Source organism: Haliotis rubra, unplaced genomic scaffold (genome assembly GCF_003918875.1).
Source record: "Haliotis rubra isolate DU_JTF1 unplaced genomic scaffold, ASM391887v1 Scf54, whole genome shotgun sequence".
Classification (NCBI taxonomy): domain Eukaryota; kingdom Metazoa; phylum Mollusca; class Gastropoda; order Lepetellida; family Haliotidae; genus Haliotis; species Haliotis rubra.
In genome coordinates, this window is record NW_025767235.1 from 1987688 (window position 1) to 2006564 (window position 18877).

General features: G+C 41.2%; 1 protein-coding gene across 3 annotated transcripts in view; it reads left to right on the top strand.

The window, feature by feature from the left end:
* The window catches only part of LOC124253423 (leucine-rich repeat-containing protein 49-like), a 63372-nt gene that overhangs the window by 3218 nt on the left and 41277 nt on the right, over window positions 1-18877 (top strand). The window contains exons 2-5 of one of the 3 annotated variants that reach the window (XM_046687188.1): window positions 2299-2322; window positions 3543-3620; window positions 4794-4917; window positions 18561-18737. In XM_046687188.1, coding sequence (XP_046543144.1) covers window positions 4869-4917; window positions 18561-18737 — 226 coding nt within the window. In that variant the 5' untranslated portion in view covers window positions 2299-2322; window positions 3543-3620; window positions 4794-4868. The remainder of the gene's footprint in view (window positions 1-2298; window positions 2323-3542; window positions 3621-4793; window positions 4918-18560; window positions 18738-18877) is intronic. The other 2 variants (XM_046687187.1, XM_046687186.1) reach the window with 2 other exon arrangements.

An 18877-nucleotide genomic window follows, 5' to 3' on the forward strand; every position in this document is an offset into this window, starting at 1 on the left:
TGTTTTGCTGATAATGTTGAAGTGGATGTATAAATGCTAAAATTCACAATCAATGAATCCCCAAGGTAAAGAATATTGGGCATTTGATAAATGTGGATATTAAACAGGTTAGTGGTGTGACTTTATGTGGTTGAAATAGCACAAGCATGCAAGTTTGATCTGATTGTTTCTTAAATCACACTAGAGTTCAAGTATGATCTATTTGCCATATAATCCTGATGATGAAAGGGGTTTAGGTATGATTTCAGTCCTTTTCGAGCTGGTGTTAAACATAAAATTCTTTTCATACATTTAAGTTGTGTCAGTATTGAGGCTTGTACAAAGTCCAGCTGTATTTCTACAATGCTTTGAACAATTATAAGTCAATTTAGAGTAGTGCCAAGTATTTATTTGAGGTAAATATTGACAGTATTATAGCATATGTTTGCTGTAATTCAATAGCATGAGATTGACAGAATGTTATGTTTTCATCTTACTGTACCAAGTATTTTCAGTTAAGGATTTTCAATTCCAGTCCATAGAAATAACTTGTTTGGATTAAGTTCTGCTTGAAATGACAGAACCCACTTCTTTGACAGGGTAATAAATAATGTAAGCACCTGCTAGACATGGGGGCATGTAAGCTGATATGACAGTTATAGTGTCACCAGCACACAGGACCATACACCACCTACTGGGGCAGACTGTAATCAGGCTCAGCCCAGATTGACAGCAGTTGGATTAGGACCTTACCTCAGTGTTAGGATCTAGTTATGTATAGAATAGTTACAGTAACTGAAAATGTCATGAATATGTTAATACCCAGATATCAAAAGTATAAACCTAAATTCTACAAGACATTTTTTTCTAATATCATTTATTTGTGGCATACAATCCCCTACTGTCAAAGACTCCAAGCATGTTGAGGGAGGTAATAACTGATACAGATATTAATAATAATAATAATAATAATTGGCTTGTATAGCGCGCCTAGTTTCCATCATAGATGCTCAACGGCGCTGCATACATCGTTAAAAACACAAAAAGTGTGAAAAGAGTCCTTTGTAAGGACTAGGAAACTTCAAATCACTCTGCAGAGTTACTATCCTGTGCTTTACAAGGATTTGCTTTACATGGGTTCAGATGAAATTCAAATCATGGTGGCTCGTCAGCTTCCATCCCAGTGATTGTTTGAAAGCATGGTAACAGTAACACCATTTATGTTTTTTCCAAAGCTAACCAGCAGTGCTCTCTTCCAGGCCTGATATCTGGAATACTGGTCAAAGCAACATGATAAGGAAAATGATTTCTAAGTATACATCAGAAGCTCTGTTAGCCTTGCTGTAATGAGTTTACCATTGGCATACCTTCATGTCTAAAACAGAATTGTCTTATGTAAGGCTGGGACAGGTTCAGATTTTCTAACCCCCACCTTCTATTACCCAACCCTACCCTGATACCCGTTATGTTAATTCCTGACATCAAGTTTGTTAGAAATGGCAATATATTCCTCAGCTCTGAGGCTAAAATTTCAAGTTTTTCAATATCTTAGCTATGTATTATATTCAAAACAGTTGACTGTAAATTATGTCTAAATCTTGACAGACATGATACAACCTTTTAATCATGATTGAGTGAGTGAGTTTAGTTTTACGCCGCACTCAGCAATATTCCAGCTATATGGCAGCGGTCTGTAAATAATTCAAGTGAAAGACAACGTTACAATGTTTAATCTGTTAGTCATATGATGGTAACGGGTCCGGGTACTGAGACGGACATCCGGGTCCAACTCATTATCCGGGTTACCCGTCCCAGCCCTAGATTTTTATGTCTAGATAATCGAGTTTGGGTGAACAAGGTTCCATGTCTACCCAAACTTCTAGTTTGACAAGAACGTTGCTGATGTGTATTTCGACCTGATTAAAGATGCCATCAGTGACGTGGTTATTTCTTGTGACCAAGAGTGGTCAATGATCCGATCCCTGGCTGCATTATCCCAACAGAAACATGGTACTTGATGTTACCTTGCCTGGCGCTCAGCATTAAGGGGATGATATAAAGACTTGTTCTCTTCTACATCTGTATCAAGTACTGAGTGTGGTAGCCATGTTATACTGTGACATGGTATCTCTATGGCAGAAGATACAACGTCCATACAAGTACAAGCAGGCACACATACATACTTGTACATGTACAATAATCTCAAATGTGGTATTAACCCCTATTTCACCTTTATCCTCATCAACTTTGGAATTTGTATTGTTATTATTATTGTCAATTTTAGGAGGTTTATTTGATTTGTATTTGTTTGTGTTTCAGTGATTACATCTGTGAAAGTGTCAGGTTAATGTGAATCTTTACTTTGTTCTCTACCTTGTTATACATTTCCATATTTCTATTATGCATGCATTCATTATCATGAGTATGCTTTGCCAGCTATGTTACATCTTTGTACGCCATTTTCACACACCTTAGACCTTACTGCTTTCCTCTCTCAGTGACAAATAATTACTGAGTCAGTCAGTTGCAGATCCTGAAAGACTGTTTACATGTTTGGCCTTTTCATCAATATTTACTTTTTACGTCTTTCTGTCCTCAGTCATGCCCATTGATCAAATAGTGGGAGTTGTTTCTATCATATATATATATATATATAGTTAACTTCAAACATGTGAAAGCGTTAATGTCAAATTATTAAAATTATGATACCATAGTGATTATCATTTTATTAAATAACTATTAAAATCAATATTCAACCTTTTTAGCTCAACAGAAAAAAAATTATTTATGTGTTCAACTGTTGAAAGGTAATGATGAAAATACCAATTATATTTCAATAAAACTGCCACTAAGTAATCAGAGCTTGTCTGTGCATTATACTTGTAGTTTCTACACTCAGACTAACTGGACACTGCTTGTACTTGATGCAGTTACATTGGCAGGAGACAGTCAATGGTTGACCCTGGAATATTGATTTGGTATATACCTATGTGCTATGTAGAGTATCGATAACTGATATTATCAAATACAAGAATGTGATGTGAAGAATGAAGTAGGAATCGTATGTCCTTGATGAACACTTATAGCAGGCAGATGCTGTCTGTAATAATATGAATGTGGTTGTATGGAGTTAAAAGGAGTAGTATAGTCACTTTTATATGTTTTTGAATCATTTTCTTGCAGTCTTTGAATTTGGATTTTGAAAAGACCAACTCATGTGTTGGATGTTTGTTGAAATGAATGTTAAACATTACTTTTTAGGAAATTATCTCAAATAATCTTTCACAACATTTTATATTTTGCTTGCTGCCTAGGCTTAGTGTTAGTAGAAACAGAAATGCAGGGCACTGACCAATTTTAGATTTGGCTATATTTTAGTTTTCTTTCTAGACCAAAATCTAGAATCCTGAATCCCTGTGTCTCTTTGATATATATATTCTTTACTGTCAAAGGCTGCTGTTTTAGGGTCAACACCTGTCTCTCCTCCTCCTCCTGCTCCGCTCTATTAACCCCACCCTGCTGTCTGTGCAGTACTAACTGTGTATAACATGCATGTGTTACAGACCCAGGTAATATCCTCTACTCTCTCACTCCAAGTACTCCCTACTAGCACCTCTTTCACCAGAGAACCCCGCCTCCAGGTGAGTGACACACCTGCATTAATTACCTCACTCACCTGCACAAAGACTTTCTTTCCAGGGACTGTGACATATAGACAAGATGTAACTTGTTAATGGTGTCTTCTCAATTCTTTTGAAACCTCGTTTTAAAAAACTTATTTTGCTGTATTTTCAGCTCTCCTGTGATGAAATTTGTGAGCTTAAGTCATGGCCTCATGTAAATATCTTCTTTTGAGGATCCACCTGAAGATGAAAACTTCAGATGCTTGTTCCCACTAATGATAACACCTGACTAAATTTGTCAAAATATTCCAGTATGATTTTCAAAATGGCCACTGTGGCTACCATGTTGAAAAATCTATTAATAGACACTATTCTTTTCTTTCTAAATGTAAGGAAATTGGCATGGTATGTAGTTAAAAGTTTGGTACAAGCATGTTATATATTTCATGATGGTTTAAATCTTGACCTTGATTTGATATTTTCAAATTGGTCACCACTGCATTCTTAAAGCTGTTTATAGCCACTCTTCAGCTATTATAGCTAAGCTGCTCAGCATTCGCTCTCGATCTCGCCAAAGGCCCGAGTTTGATCCCCAAATGGGTTAATAAAACTAAACTCACTCACCATAGCTGCTCTGATGTACTGTTATTCTCTGAAGTACTGTTATTCTCTGAAGTACTGTTATTCTCTGAAGTACTGTTATTCTCTGAAGTACTGTTATTCTCTGAAGTACTGTTATCCACCAAACAAACATGATAGTGATTCATTTTGGAAACTGCTCTGTAACTAAACAAATCAATTAGAACAATTTATATTTTGAAGGCTGTAGACTTCTATCCTCTAATTATCCAGGGATCATGGTAGAAATAACCTGAAGTTTTCTCCTTGGGATTAAGAATAGTTTCTTAGATTTGTAGACTGTTGATACTGATAATACTATCTGTAGGAGAGAAACAGACAATATTTCAGCAGTGGAGTACTGATTAATTTTAGACTCAAACATGTAACTGTAATGAAGTAATAGCATCATCTGTCTGTAGTAAATGTAGTAAAACTTTCCTGATCATTTTGATTTTGAGGTAGTTAGCTCAGAATGTTCTTGTGGTCAAAGTCATTTACATTGCTGTATGAAGATGAGCAGGTGGTGTGTTTCTGGGAGATGCTGCTTCACTGTCCCTGTGTTTGTTTCAGCACCTCGCCGGTCCCGGGGGTCACCCCGACCCCACCACAGTTGTGTTCCGACAGACCCACTCCAACGACATTGCGATGAGACGCTACAACCAGCCAGCTGACTTCACCCTCAATAACTTTGCAGGTGAGACATACTGCCAGCTACTTGCCGAGTCCTTGAGGCCATAAGGAATTGGGAGATTGGTATAGAATTCTGTCTTGTCAGCAAAAGTGGGGGTGGCATGTTGCTGTTTGAAAACATTTGTTTCTTTTTAAAAGAAGATGCTGAACAAGACTGGATTATTGGTTGAGTGGTTTGAAATTTGTCCTCCCTCAAGAACTTGTTGCTTTAACGAGTTCAAGAAGAGGTGATACTTGTATTTATACTGTGTTAGCAGGCCATGGCCCAACATGTAACCCTTAGATCCCTGTCATCAGTACTGACGAGGTAAACTAACTATCAGTATTATGATACCAAGGGTTGGATATAGGTATGATATTAACATTTAGGGTGGAAACATGCCATTAGGACACAAAATGAATGAATTACTAGATTATATTTATTTTTATTTTTAAAATGTGAGGCGGGAAGTATACAAACTGGTCAACGTGTGTTCAAGATGTGTGTGTCATCAGATGTGATTCACATGAAACATGAATGTTGTTTCTCATCAGGTAACCATGGTAATGAAACATGAATGTTGTTTCTCATCAGGTAACCATGGTAATGAAACATGAATGTTGTTTCTCATCAGGTAACCATGGTAATGAAACATGAATGTTGTTTCTCATCAGGTAACCATGGTAATGAAACATGGTGACACACATATTGATTCTATTTGTACGTGTAGGGGGACAATACTGTGAATGAATGAGTGAGTGAGTTGGGTTTGATGCTGATTTGAACAGTATTTCAGTTCTACACGGCATGTCAGCTTGAAGAGTGTGGAAGGTCCAAAGTGATGCGTGTTTTCAGCTCGACCATCCACCCATGAATACTTATAAACCTTAAAACATAGGTTTGTTCTAGTAGTGAAGTAGGTGAGAATTAACATGTTATAATCAGTTATATAATGATATTACACCTCTGTTCATCTGATTGTCAGTGCTGTAGACAGTGTTCATAACAATTCTTCGAACACGGGAGTTAACCATTACCTATTCTTCAATATCTGTGATCGTTATAAACTTTACCTCTTACATGTGTGAACACAAGAGTGTACTAGACAGTCTAGTTTGTTTTCTGAAAATGTAAAATGTGTTCCAGAAAATCAGAGAAATGATGCTAATTCATTATCAAAGATGAAACGTAAGTATATTTGAGTGACACACGCATCCTCACGTCTCTTGTGTGGTTCCTGGTTATTAAACACAAAAACCAATACAATTTATGACAGCTGTGACACCATTTATCAGTTACAGGTAGATATGTCCTGACAACAACTTTTGACAGGATTTGTAGCATTGGTAGTTGATGTCTGGTTGAGACAAGGCAGCATATCAGTTTTCAAACTTAGGGCAGTCTTGGGTTCTTGCAGATTGCTCTTATAATATTTGTATCTAGGACCCCCTGAAATCTCTAAATGATAATGTTAGAGTTATGACAAGGACCCTTTCAAACACTGTCTGTAAATAACGGTGATTCTCATCACCAATATAACAATGCTGGAGGACAGATGCAACATCTCTTGTTGACATGAATTAGTGTTGTTAAGTATTGTACACATGGTATATATGCTATAATGTTTTCAGACAAAATCCTGGCTGCTAATAGCTTCAGTGTTTGCAAATAATAATAAAAAATTCACTCACTCACCCTGGTTGGCGTGATCACTAGTTGGTGAATATTGCCGTAATTCTGGATTAGGCAACATATGTGCATGAACAACCCCTCAGATATGAGGTGTTAGTTGATGGCCTTATATTTTTTTGTATTATCATATAGCCATTGCTTTTGATAATAAAACTGACATGAGCTTCATGGTGTTTACATTCTGCTTCAGCCGTATACCTGCATGTTGTAGTGGTGTTGTATAACTATATGACTGTATACACCACTACCATGACTACCTGTAATTAAACATTACCTGAAGTATATAGATGTTGTTTCTCTTTTATCACATACTTATATTTGTTACACTAATATTTGACACATGTAATAACATCAATATAATATATATAATATAATGTCACAGCCAAATATACAGCAGGTGATTGGCTCCTGATAAGTTTTTTAAAAAACATAGGTGTCATGCAATGCATATACATGGGACTTGTGATGTGACAACATTCAACAACAGATGTAATGATGATGATCACATCAGTGTTGAGTACATTGAGGACAGACTACCCCACTGTAGACGGTTCAAGCCCGGGAAGTCGACAAATGAAGATTTACCACCCAAAATTAGTGTCGACTCTGCGGGCATCGCGGACTATTGTTGCGCTTGGCTGGTTTCACCAACTCAACTGAGGAGCATTACCGATGGCGTCTACCCAAACGTCTTCAACTTTGTCCTCGGGCACGAGGGGAAGTGCAGCCACTCGTCTCACAAGCTTGGTTACATCCTCAACGTGTTTGTATTCAGTTGCTAGTCCGATATTTTGGACTAGCTTCTTCTTATCCATTGTGAAGTGACTTCTGGATATGTGATCTATACCATTCAGGTGGAACCTGTGTCGCCCAGTGCTGTGAGAGATTACCAGCCTGCCACAAAATTTCATTTGTCGACTTCCCGGGCGGACACCCTGTAGACAATATACCCCCATCCCTTAGAGCTTCCTGCCACAGAGGGATTGGTAGCATTAACACTGACATGGTTTTGAATGTATTGTTGAGGTGTGGATTTGTTACATGGCTGAATCTCAGCAAGTGTGTAGTGACATTTAGTGAGTATGTTTGCACATGTTGTTGTTTGAATGCACCCACATGCATGTGTTCTATACTCAAGGTTGAGCATGTCAAACAACTGACCCTCAATACACCCAAACCACTCCTTAATACCCTCAAACCTACCCTTAGTACACTCGGTCCGACTCGTAATACACACAATTCTACCCTAATACACACCGTCCTGCCATTGATACACACAGTCCTGCCATTGATACACACAGTCCTGCCATTGATACACACCGTCCTGCCATTGATACACACAGTCCTACCATTGATACACACAGTCCTGCCATTGATACACAGTCCTGCCATTGATACACACCGTCCTGCCATTGATACACACCATCCTGCCATTGATACACACCGTCCTGCCATTGATACACACCGTCCTACCATTGATACACACCATCCTGCCATTGATACACACAGTACTGCCATTGATACACACCGTCCTACCATTGATACACACTGTCCTGCCATTGATACACAGTCCTGCCATTGATACACCCAGTACTGCCATTGATACACACCGTCCTGCCATTGATACACACTGTCCTGCCATTGATACACACTGTCCTGCCATTGATACACAGTCCTGCCATTGATACACCAAGTACGGCCATTGATACACACCGTCCTGCCATTGTTACACACCGTCCTACCATTGACACACAGTCCTGCCATTGATATCCACACCGTCCTGCCATTGATACACAGTCCTGCCATTGATACACACAGTCCTGCCATTGATACACACCGTCCTGCCATTGATACACACAGTCCTGCCATTGATACACACTGTCCTGCCATTGATACACACCGTCCTGCCATTGATACACACCGTCCTGCCATTGATACACACCATCCTGCCATTGATACACACCGTCCTGCCATTGATACACCCAGTCCTCCCATTGATACACACCATCCTGCCATTGATACACACCGTCCTACCATTGACACACCGTCCTACCATTGATGCACACAGTCCTGCCATTGATACAAACAGTCCTGCCATTGATACACACAGTCCTGCCATTGATACACACAGTCCTGCCATTGATACACACCGTCCTACCATTGATACACACTGTCCTGCCATTGATACACAGTCCTGCCATTGATACACCCAGTACTGCCATTGATACACACCGTCCTGCCATTGATACACACTGTGCTGCCATTGATACACAGTCCTGCCATTGATACACCAAGTACGGCCATTGATACACACCGTCCTGCCATTGTTACACACCGTCCTACCATTGACACACAGTCCTGCCATTGATGCACACAGTCCTGCCATTGATACAAACAGTCCTGCCATTGATACACACCGTCCTGCCATTGGTACACACAGTCCTGCCATTGATACACCGTCCTGCCATTGATACACACAGTCCTGCCATTGATACACACCGTCCTGCCATTGATACACACAGTCCTGCCATTGATACACACTGTCCTGCCATTGATACACACAGTCCTGCCATTGATATACACCGTCCTGCCATTGATACACACCATCCTGCCATTGATACACACCGTCCTGCCATTGATACACCCAGTCCTCCCATTGATACACACCATCCTGCCATTGATACACACCGTCCTACCATTGACACACCATCCTACCATTGATGCACACAGTCCTGCCATTGATACAAACAGTCCTGCCATTGATACACACCGTCCTGCCATTGGTGCACACAGTCCTGCCATTGATACACACCATCCTGCCATTGATACACACCGGCCTGCCATTGATACACACCGTCCTGTCATTATCCGTCCTGCCATTGATACACACAGTCCTGCTATTGATACACACAGTCCTACCATTGATACACACCGTCCTGCCATTGATACACACCGTCCTGCCATTGATACACACCGTCCTGCCATTGATACACACCATCCTGCCATCGATACCCACCGTACTGCCACTGATACACACAGTCCTCCCATTGATACACACCATCCTGCCATTGATACACACCGTCCTGCCATTGATACATACCTTCCTGCCATTGATACACACCATCCTGCCATTGATACACAGTCCTGCCATTGATGCACACCGTCCTGCCATTGATACACACCGTCCTGCCATTGATACGCACCATCCTGCCATCGATACCCACCGTACTGCCACTGATACACACAGTCCTCCCATTGATACACACCATCCTGCCATTGATACATACCTTCCTGCCATTGATACACACCATCCTGCCATTGATACACAGTCCTGCCATTGATACACACCGGCCTGCCATTGATACACACCGTCCTGTCATTATCCGTCCTGCCATTGATACACACAGTCCTGCTATTGATACACACAGTCCTGCCATTGATACACACCATCCTGCCATTGATACACACCGTCCTGCCATTGATACACACCATCCTGCCATTGATACACACCATCCTGCCATTGATACACACAGTCCTGCCATTGATACACACCGTCCTGCCATTGATACACACCGTCCTGCCATTGATACGCACCGTCCTGCCATTATCCGTCCTGCCATTGATACACACAGTCCTGCCATTGATACACACCGTCCTGCCATTGATACACACCATCCTGCCATTGATACACACCATCCTGCCATTGATACACACAGTCCTGCTATTGATACACACTGTCCTGCCATTGATACACACCGTCCTGCCATGAAACAAGGAAATCTGCCACAAGTACCTCAAAACCTGCAGGGATTTGGAAAGGCAGGAACCATTGGCCATTTTGCACTTTAGAATAAAAAATGGCCCATTAAAATTGTGAAGTTTACTATTGATACAAGGGCAGTGGCCCATTCTAAATTCAGAAAATGGTTAATAATCCTTAAAATGTCAAAGTTCTCTATCCCAGTCCCTGAACCTGCCACAAATACACCAAAACCTATCCTTAGTACACCCAAAACTACCAAAAATACACCCAGTCCAAACGCAAACTCAAAACTGTTCTCATGAATATCACTGGTTGTACTTGCCATTGAATGAAACTATTGTTTCTGTAGGCACTAAAACTTCAGCTGAAGATTGCAGGCTGAAGTTTCGTTTAAGTGTTTCAAGCATCCAATGTTATACAATCGAAGACAAGAATTGAGACTTTTTGATCATGGATGATGGGACTGGAACCCCATCCTCATGATTTATAGTCAGGCACTTACCATTTGACCTGAGGACTGGTTCATAGTAGATGGGTCCTGGGATGTTGCCATGTTTAGCATATATTTCCCAGCCAGATATATTTAACAAGTGTTTCTTTAGACTGTCATAATGTACTTTTACACATAAAATTCAAAAGATGTTAGTAAATGTTGTTTCAGCAGTAAATATGTCTGTAGACAACAGCAACTTGGCATGGTCATGAGGGAAACATATTACAGTTGAAGCTCTCAAAACCGTCAGCCCTCCAATCTGGCATGGTCTCAATATCGGCACTAGAATTCACGGCAGAAGGTAGATAATTGATCATTCACACGCCCTCTAATCGGCACAACAAAGAACGCCCAATTGACTGTTTGTATATTAATTAACGCTCTCTAAACCAGCATCCGGTATCTCTGCTCTCCTGTTGATTGGCTGATTGGCTGAACGTGTATTAACAACACAGTGGATTACCATCAGCATTGAGCTCATTGATGTTGCCTGAGTGAATGACACATGTCACTTGTATTATAAATTAATTGTCGTGTCAATTGCTCACCGTGTAACAACCGTGCTGTTCAGTCGTATTTTACGGCACACGGAAGATCATTCTCAGGTTGAAAAGGGAAAATTTCTCTAAACGCACGCCCTCTATTTTTTGCCAGTCCCAACGAATGCCGGTTTAGAGGGCTTCCACTGTACATGTTTATGTTAGGTAAGATGTTTGGAACTGAGTTTGATAGTAAAACATGTGGTTGGTAGGTATGAAACACTTATATTGTTCTGTACAGATTTTTTAATCATTTTAAAGTTTTATATGAATAGGAAAGGTGAGAAATAAATTGATGATTAATTTGGAAAAAGACCCGTGAAGTTCCGGGGTAGAATAGATCTTCAGCAACCCATGCTTGCCACAAAAGGCGACAATGCTTGTCGTAAGAGGCGGGTCAAGGATCGGGCGGTAAAGCTCTCTGACTTGGTTGACACATGTCATCGGTTCCCAATTGCACAGATCGATGCTTATGCTGTTGATCACTGGATTGTCTGGTCCAGACTCAACTATTTACAGACCGCCGCCATATAGTTGGAATATTGCTGACTGCGGCCTAAAACTAAACTCACTCACTCACTCACTAATTTGGAAAAAAGTCTGTTTCCGTATATCATGTATATCGTCATGTCATTCTGTTTGTTTTTTCTCAATTTACAGAATTGTCCAAATACACTCATGGTAAAAAGAAACTATACCAAATCAGTATTATTTCGAAATTTAAATCCAATTTCTTTTTAAATTGTAATTTACAGATTTAGTTTATTTTTAATTTGAAAGTGACACTTCATCTAATTCATCTAAGGAAGTAAAAACAAAGCTGACATAATCCAATAACCCCAGCTTCTCCATGTTAGATCACTGACCTCAGACTGATGCCAGTACATGAAGACATGCTAGATAGAGCTTACTTGACACATAATTCAAGTGTTGATAAATCATAAATATTACAGTTTATTGGCACTAATATGGTTGTAATATGGTTGTGCAGTATGTACATAGACTGGTTTCTATTTGCTGTAGTTACAAGCTGGCCATACAGTCGGGCTCAATGTGTTGACTTTAGTAATGAGCATGAACAAGCCAAGGTGTAGATTCTCCACTCATCCACGCCTTGCACTGAGTGCATACATACATTTCTCTGGAGATATCACGTGTCGGGTTACTCAACCGGGTTACTGACTGGCAACAAGTTGTAATCATGCATCCTTCCAACTGCTACTGGTTTCAAGGAGTATTTAGAATGAAGCGGACGAAGCCTCCGAATGTTAAGAGGGCCAAGATAGTTGCCAAGCTGATCCAGCTGTTAGATGCTCAGGGTGAGTGGTTACAGGCGCAGCTGCTGCCAAGCAAGTGAGAGTCTTGGCTCTTGGCATCTTGAAGATTTAGGATCATTATTGTGACTAAGTTTAGATGAATTTTCTGGACTTAAAAGTTACTAGACTCGGGTTTCACTGGTCCATGGGTAAGCCGAGTAGTGATGTTGTGGATGATGTCTTTCACAGAGTGTTCAAAATATACTCTAGGTGTATGAACGAAGGGGACAATTGATGGTCTAGTAGTTCATGTGGTTTCCAGTCATGTACTTCACCTGGGTTTGAATCCCTAATGGAGATAAAATGTACTTTACTGATGTGCTGATAATAATCAATGACTGATTGAAGACCCAATAGAAATGATTGGTTGTGTTGGCTATAATGGTGAAATGTATGTAGGAATTTTTGAGAGAGAGAATGCATGGAAATTCAAAGTAGATTTGAGTTGATTCAGTTGGTTCTTTGTCTTGTTGATGCTTATCTTTCATTAGTTTACAGTATTCATGTTTGTTCTTTTTGTTACGGTATCTCATTATCCCTATTGGTTTCATTGTCATTTCAAAAAGTTTAAATAAAAAGAAGATGTAACCCAGAAAAAATCTCTATGTTCATCAAATATCATCTTCTAAAATGCCAATCAAGCATCTAAGTTTAAACATGGCTGACTGTTTCTCGTGGGTATAGCAGACTGCAGGACTTGACATTTGACATCCCACTGGCCCAGGTCTAGTAAAATGTTGACTGGACCAGTGCAACTTTTGCTTTTCCAACGGTCTAGTAGATATGTAAGGCTGTCAATAAGAGTCCCTTAGCAGGACCAGTAAGAATCTGTAAGGACCAGTGATTTTTAAAAGTTACTGGTCCTGTGGTCTTGTTCGGGAATTTGGGTGAATGTCAAGCCCTAAGACTGTGATCTCAGTGAGCCTTATCGCTGGGTAGAGTCAGTATCTGTGAAGCTGATGAACACAATCTGAACTGTTGTAATCATGATACCTAAACATGGCATGACTTAGAGAGTCTGTGAGGTGTGACGTGTGGGAGACACAGATTGTGTGTCACTTGTCCTCTTACCTCCATTGTGTGTATGCACCCACTGCCAGCTAATGCTGTGCGTCGTGGCAGGTTGGTAATCTCTCACAGCACTGGGCGACACAGGTTCCACCTGAATGGTATAGACCACATATCCAGAAGTCACTTCACAATGGATAAGAAGAAGATGTGTAAAGAATGCTATGTGCATGGAAAGTTACACACATTTTTGCAAGCTATACTGAGTGTGAAAGAACATCAGGAACATGGTAAGTAATACACCCTGGTTCTACATCTGTGTTCAGGGGGTGGTGGGGTAGCCTAATGGTTAAAGCGTCGGCTCGTCACGCTGACGACCCGGGTTCGAATCCCCACATGGGCACAATGTGTGAAGCCCATTTATGGTGTCTCCCATTTATGGTGTCCCCCGTGATATTGCTGGAATATTGCTAAAAACGGCATAAAACCCAACTCACTCACTCACTCTGTGTTCAGTGTTAGATGCGGAAGCACCAGGTTGGACATGGTGAGTGGAAACTACCAAGAATGTTATAGTTAACAACCACCAAGGAATAACAACAATTGGTATTTTGGAGAAACTTACAATATGGTATGTAGGAGCCAGTTTGGATGAGATATTTGGGTCTGCCTACAAGCTGACATTTAGAAGTAACTTAGAATATGGTATTTAAGAGACTCATAGGATATGGTATTAGGAGCCACCATCAATGAGGTATTTTGAGGCCACCTTTTATAGTGAGTTTTTGAAAAGCCACTTTTCGTGACTGGAATAAGGTATTTTGGAACCACCAGGGACATTGAATTAAAAGGAGCCACCTAGGCTATTGAACCCAAAGGAACCACCTAGGCTATTAAATCCAAAGGAACCACAAAGGGCATTGAACCTAACGGAGCCAGCTAGGCTATTAAATCCAAAGGCACTGCCAGGGATATTGAAACTAAAGGAGCCAGCTAGGCTATTGAATCCAAAGGAGCCACCTAGGCTATTAAACCCAAAGGAACCATCAAGGGCATTGAACCTAAAGGAGCCAGCTAGGCTATTGAACCTAAAGGAACTACCGAGGCTACTGATCCCAAAGGAGCCATCTAGGCTATGGAACCCAAAGAAGCCACCTAGGCTATGGATCCCAGATTGAACCCAAAGGAGCCACCAGGGACATTTGAACCTTAAGGAGCCAGCTAGGCTATTGAACCCAAAGGAGCTTCCAAGGCAACTGATCCCAAAGGAGCCACGAGGCTACTGATCCCAAAAGGACCTAGGCTATCTAGGCTGTGGAACCCAAAGGAGCTTCCAAGGACAGCTGAACCCAAAGGAGCCAGCTAGGCTATTGAACCCAAAGGAGCTTCCAAGGCTACTGATTCCAAAGGAGCCATCTAGGCTGTGGAACCCAAAGGAACCACCAAGACATTAGTACCTGATGGAACCACCTTGGATACAGTATTCAAGAACCACCAAGGATATATCGTAGTCAGGAGTAATATAGGATATGATATTTGGAAGCCACATAGGATAGGATATTTAAGAGCCACATATTCAGAAAACTCATAGGATATGGTTTTTAGGAGCCACTTAATGAGTGGTGTTTAGGAACTATCTAGAGTATAATGTTTAGGACCAACTTTGAAAACGACTTAACAACTGAATTGGCAACCATTGTAAACCCTGCTGTTAAGTAGATGTTACAGCCAGAAGTATTCTGTAATGATTCGTGGTGACATGTTGAAAAGTGTCAGTTCCTAACACATCAGCAATGAATAATATTGAAACAATTGCATTTGTGATGACATGTTGATCACTTTTGTGTTGTAGCTTTGAAGTCTGTGATCCTTGCCTTGAATTGACTTATAGAAGGACCTTTGAATTTAGTGGCTAAAGTGTGCACCATGGTGCAGTTGTAACTAAAATAGTGCAGGTTTTCTGGGACATTGTTTTGTAGGGGGACCAAAACAAATGAATTTTATCACTGTCTAAACTGACTCACCTCCTGGAAAATTCCCTCACTCAGCCATTCACTTAACTCGGGTTGTATCTGTTGCTGGGGTAGTCCTCATGACTGCTGGAAGGATTGTGATCGATGAAATTCTGGGTTTGAACCCATTCCCTGCTGACCCTTGGCTATGGGACACTGTACCACACAGCAAACTGATGGATATTGGTCATGTTGTCGAGGGAGGAGCTCTTACTGACATGCTGTAGTGTGGCTACCAGACTGTCAGCAGATCTACTTCTCTCAGGAGTTGTTTCAATGATTTGGTAATGAAATATATCAATGATTGATTACTATTTGATTGAGATTGTTTCTTTCATATCAAAATCTGTGTGTATCTTGTAACATGTTCATGAATTCCTTTCTCTCTAAAGGATTTATGGAGATAAGTTTGAATCGTACCAAATTTGACGTTGATTCAAGTTGTCAGGTATCTGATTACTTTCTGTATAAATGTCCACCCCACAGGAACACTATCAGCTTAGCATTCTCATGTCAATGACATCTTATCCCGAATCAGTTCAATGCTTACATTATCAGGCAGGTATCAGAGCTCTAGGAGACTTAATCTCACGGTTGATATTACAACCCTGCAGGGCTAGGGAGCAGCAAGGCTGAGGACCAGCTAGAGACCAGCTAGAGACCAACTCCACACACATTGCTATGTTGTAGTAGATACTGTTGACATTCCTGTGGGGAGTGGATGTTTATGTGGATGTCAAGCTGTGGGAAGTCTGTAGTGGGTGATGATTCCTGATGGAGATTCTGTATTGATACATGGGAATGTGGACATGCCATCTACCCAGTGGAAGAATCATGTACTCAATGGAAGCAGTGGACATGGAACTCGTTTATCACTCATGGTGCTCAAGGACTCAAACTGTGTATCACAAGACATTTGAAGCAGATGCTTACAGATGTTAATTGGGAGCTAACCTCGGACATACTGGCAGTCCTTGTCTATATCTCAGATACACTGTGGTTGTGGGGGTGTACTATTACTAGTTTTGTTCCTGGAAATGTATAACAGCAGGCATTTGATGGCACAGGTTTTATTGAACACAAGTTAGGGTTTCCTACAAGCTGTTCAATCACAAATTGCTTGTCTGGTATCTCAAATGTTGTAATGTATATCAGTATAGCAGCTCTTGGTTACTCTGTTTACATCTGGACATTGCCTCAATTTCACACAAGGCATAAACTAGAATGCACAGACATTGGAAATATATGGGCACCAGACCATGAAGACATCGCCGTTCTTTCAACATTAATGTGATCAAGCTGTTAGCGCACAATGACATTTATGGACTTGACAGCCTGGTGTATATATCTAGCTCACAATGGAATGTTCTGTACCGTGAACTGAGGCAAATCTGAGACATGTTTCTGCTGAAGGGTGTGTCACCATCTACTCTGAGTGGGGGTAAGACTTGGGTGTAGGGGTGTCACCATCAACTGTGAGTAGGGGTAAGACTTGGGGGTAGGGGTGTCACCATCAACTCTGAGTAGTCTGAGTTTGGGTAAGACTTGGGGTAGGGGTGTCACCATCAAATCTAAGTGGGGTAAGACTTGGGAAGAGGGGTGTCACCATCAACAGTGAGTGGGGTAAGACTTGGGGTAGGGGTGTCACCACCATCAACTCTGAGACTGGGGGGTAAGGGGTAAGACTTGTTGGGGGTAGGGTGGGTGTGACCATCAACTCTGAGTCTGAGTGGGGGTAAGACTTGGGGGTAGGGGTGTCACCATCAACTCTGAAGGGTGGGGGTAAGACTTGGGGGTAGGGGGTGTCAACCATCAACTCTGAGTGAGTGGGGTAAGACTTGGGGGTAGGGGGTGTCAACCATCAACTCTGAGTGGGGGTGGGTATGACTTGAATGGGGGTAGAGGTGTCACCATCAACTCTGAGTGGGGGTAAGACTTCAGGATAAGGGTGTCACCATCAACTCTGAATGGGGGTAAGACTTGGGGGTAGGTGTGTCACCATCAACTCTGATGGGGTAAGTGGGGGTAAGACTTGGGGACAGGTGGTGTCACCATCAACTCTAGACTTTGGGGGTAAGACTTCAGGATAAGGGTGTCACCATCAACTCTATTTGGGGTAAGTCAGGATAAGGGGTAAGACTCTTGGGGTACTTGGGGGTAGGGATGCTACCATCAACTCTGAATGGGGGTAAGACTTGGGGATAGGGGTGTCACCATCAACTCTATTTGGGGTAAGACTTCAGGATAAGGGTGCCACCATCAACTCTGAGTGGGGTAAGACTTGGAGTAGAGGTAAGGGCATTTTCTCAAGCGAGGGAATATTTGTTACAATACTGTCTGCATGCTGTGTGTATGACAAAATTGTGATGGAGAAAGTTTGCTGTGGAATTGATTGCACAGATATGTTAAGATTACTTTGAACTGAAAACACTGTTATCTTTTTCACCTCAATTTATTCACCTGTTCTGTTTGTTTTACGTTTGCACAACTACATATAAGTTAGAATTGATGAGCAGGTGATACAATGTTTTGATATTTGGTATTTGAAATTAAGCATATTAGTCTAGGGGTGCAAGTATCTCAGACTTGAGGAGCCACTTATTGTTCCATCAGCATGGAAGATGTATGTCAGCAGGAACAACATCATCATCAACAGGATTAATCTTGGCTATCAGCACAGACATGTTAGTTAATCCAAGACAACTGGAAGTCTCTCCCCAAATCTGGTTATTTGGCAAAAAAGCCTCTAGTCTTGATGGTGTTGACCCCTGATGGACATGTGGTGGGTGATGTTGTTGTCTGTGATGCTGTAGTTGCTGTTGCAGTGGCTGTTGGCTGTTTCAGAGAAGATCCCGATCCACTACCGTGGCAGCAAGAGGCCGATAGTTCCAGCTGCAGCATGTGCACATGACCTGAGTCGGCCAGATGTGGTCAGTCCGGATGATGATGAAAGTGTTGGTTCACACCCACACAGTGCGCAGTTTGCCCCTAAAGCTCAGAGAGCAGCTGCATTCCTACCAGGTACACTACTTTGTTTATGCCGAGAATTGTATTTTGATGTGAGAACCTGACAAATAAACTTAACATAAATCTGAAAAAAATCTTCTAGGTTACCCAGCAGGAAGTGTTTTCAATAAACTCGAACATAGATTCTTGATCTA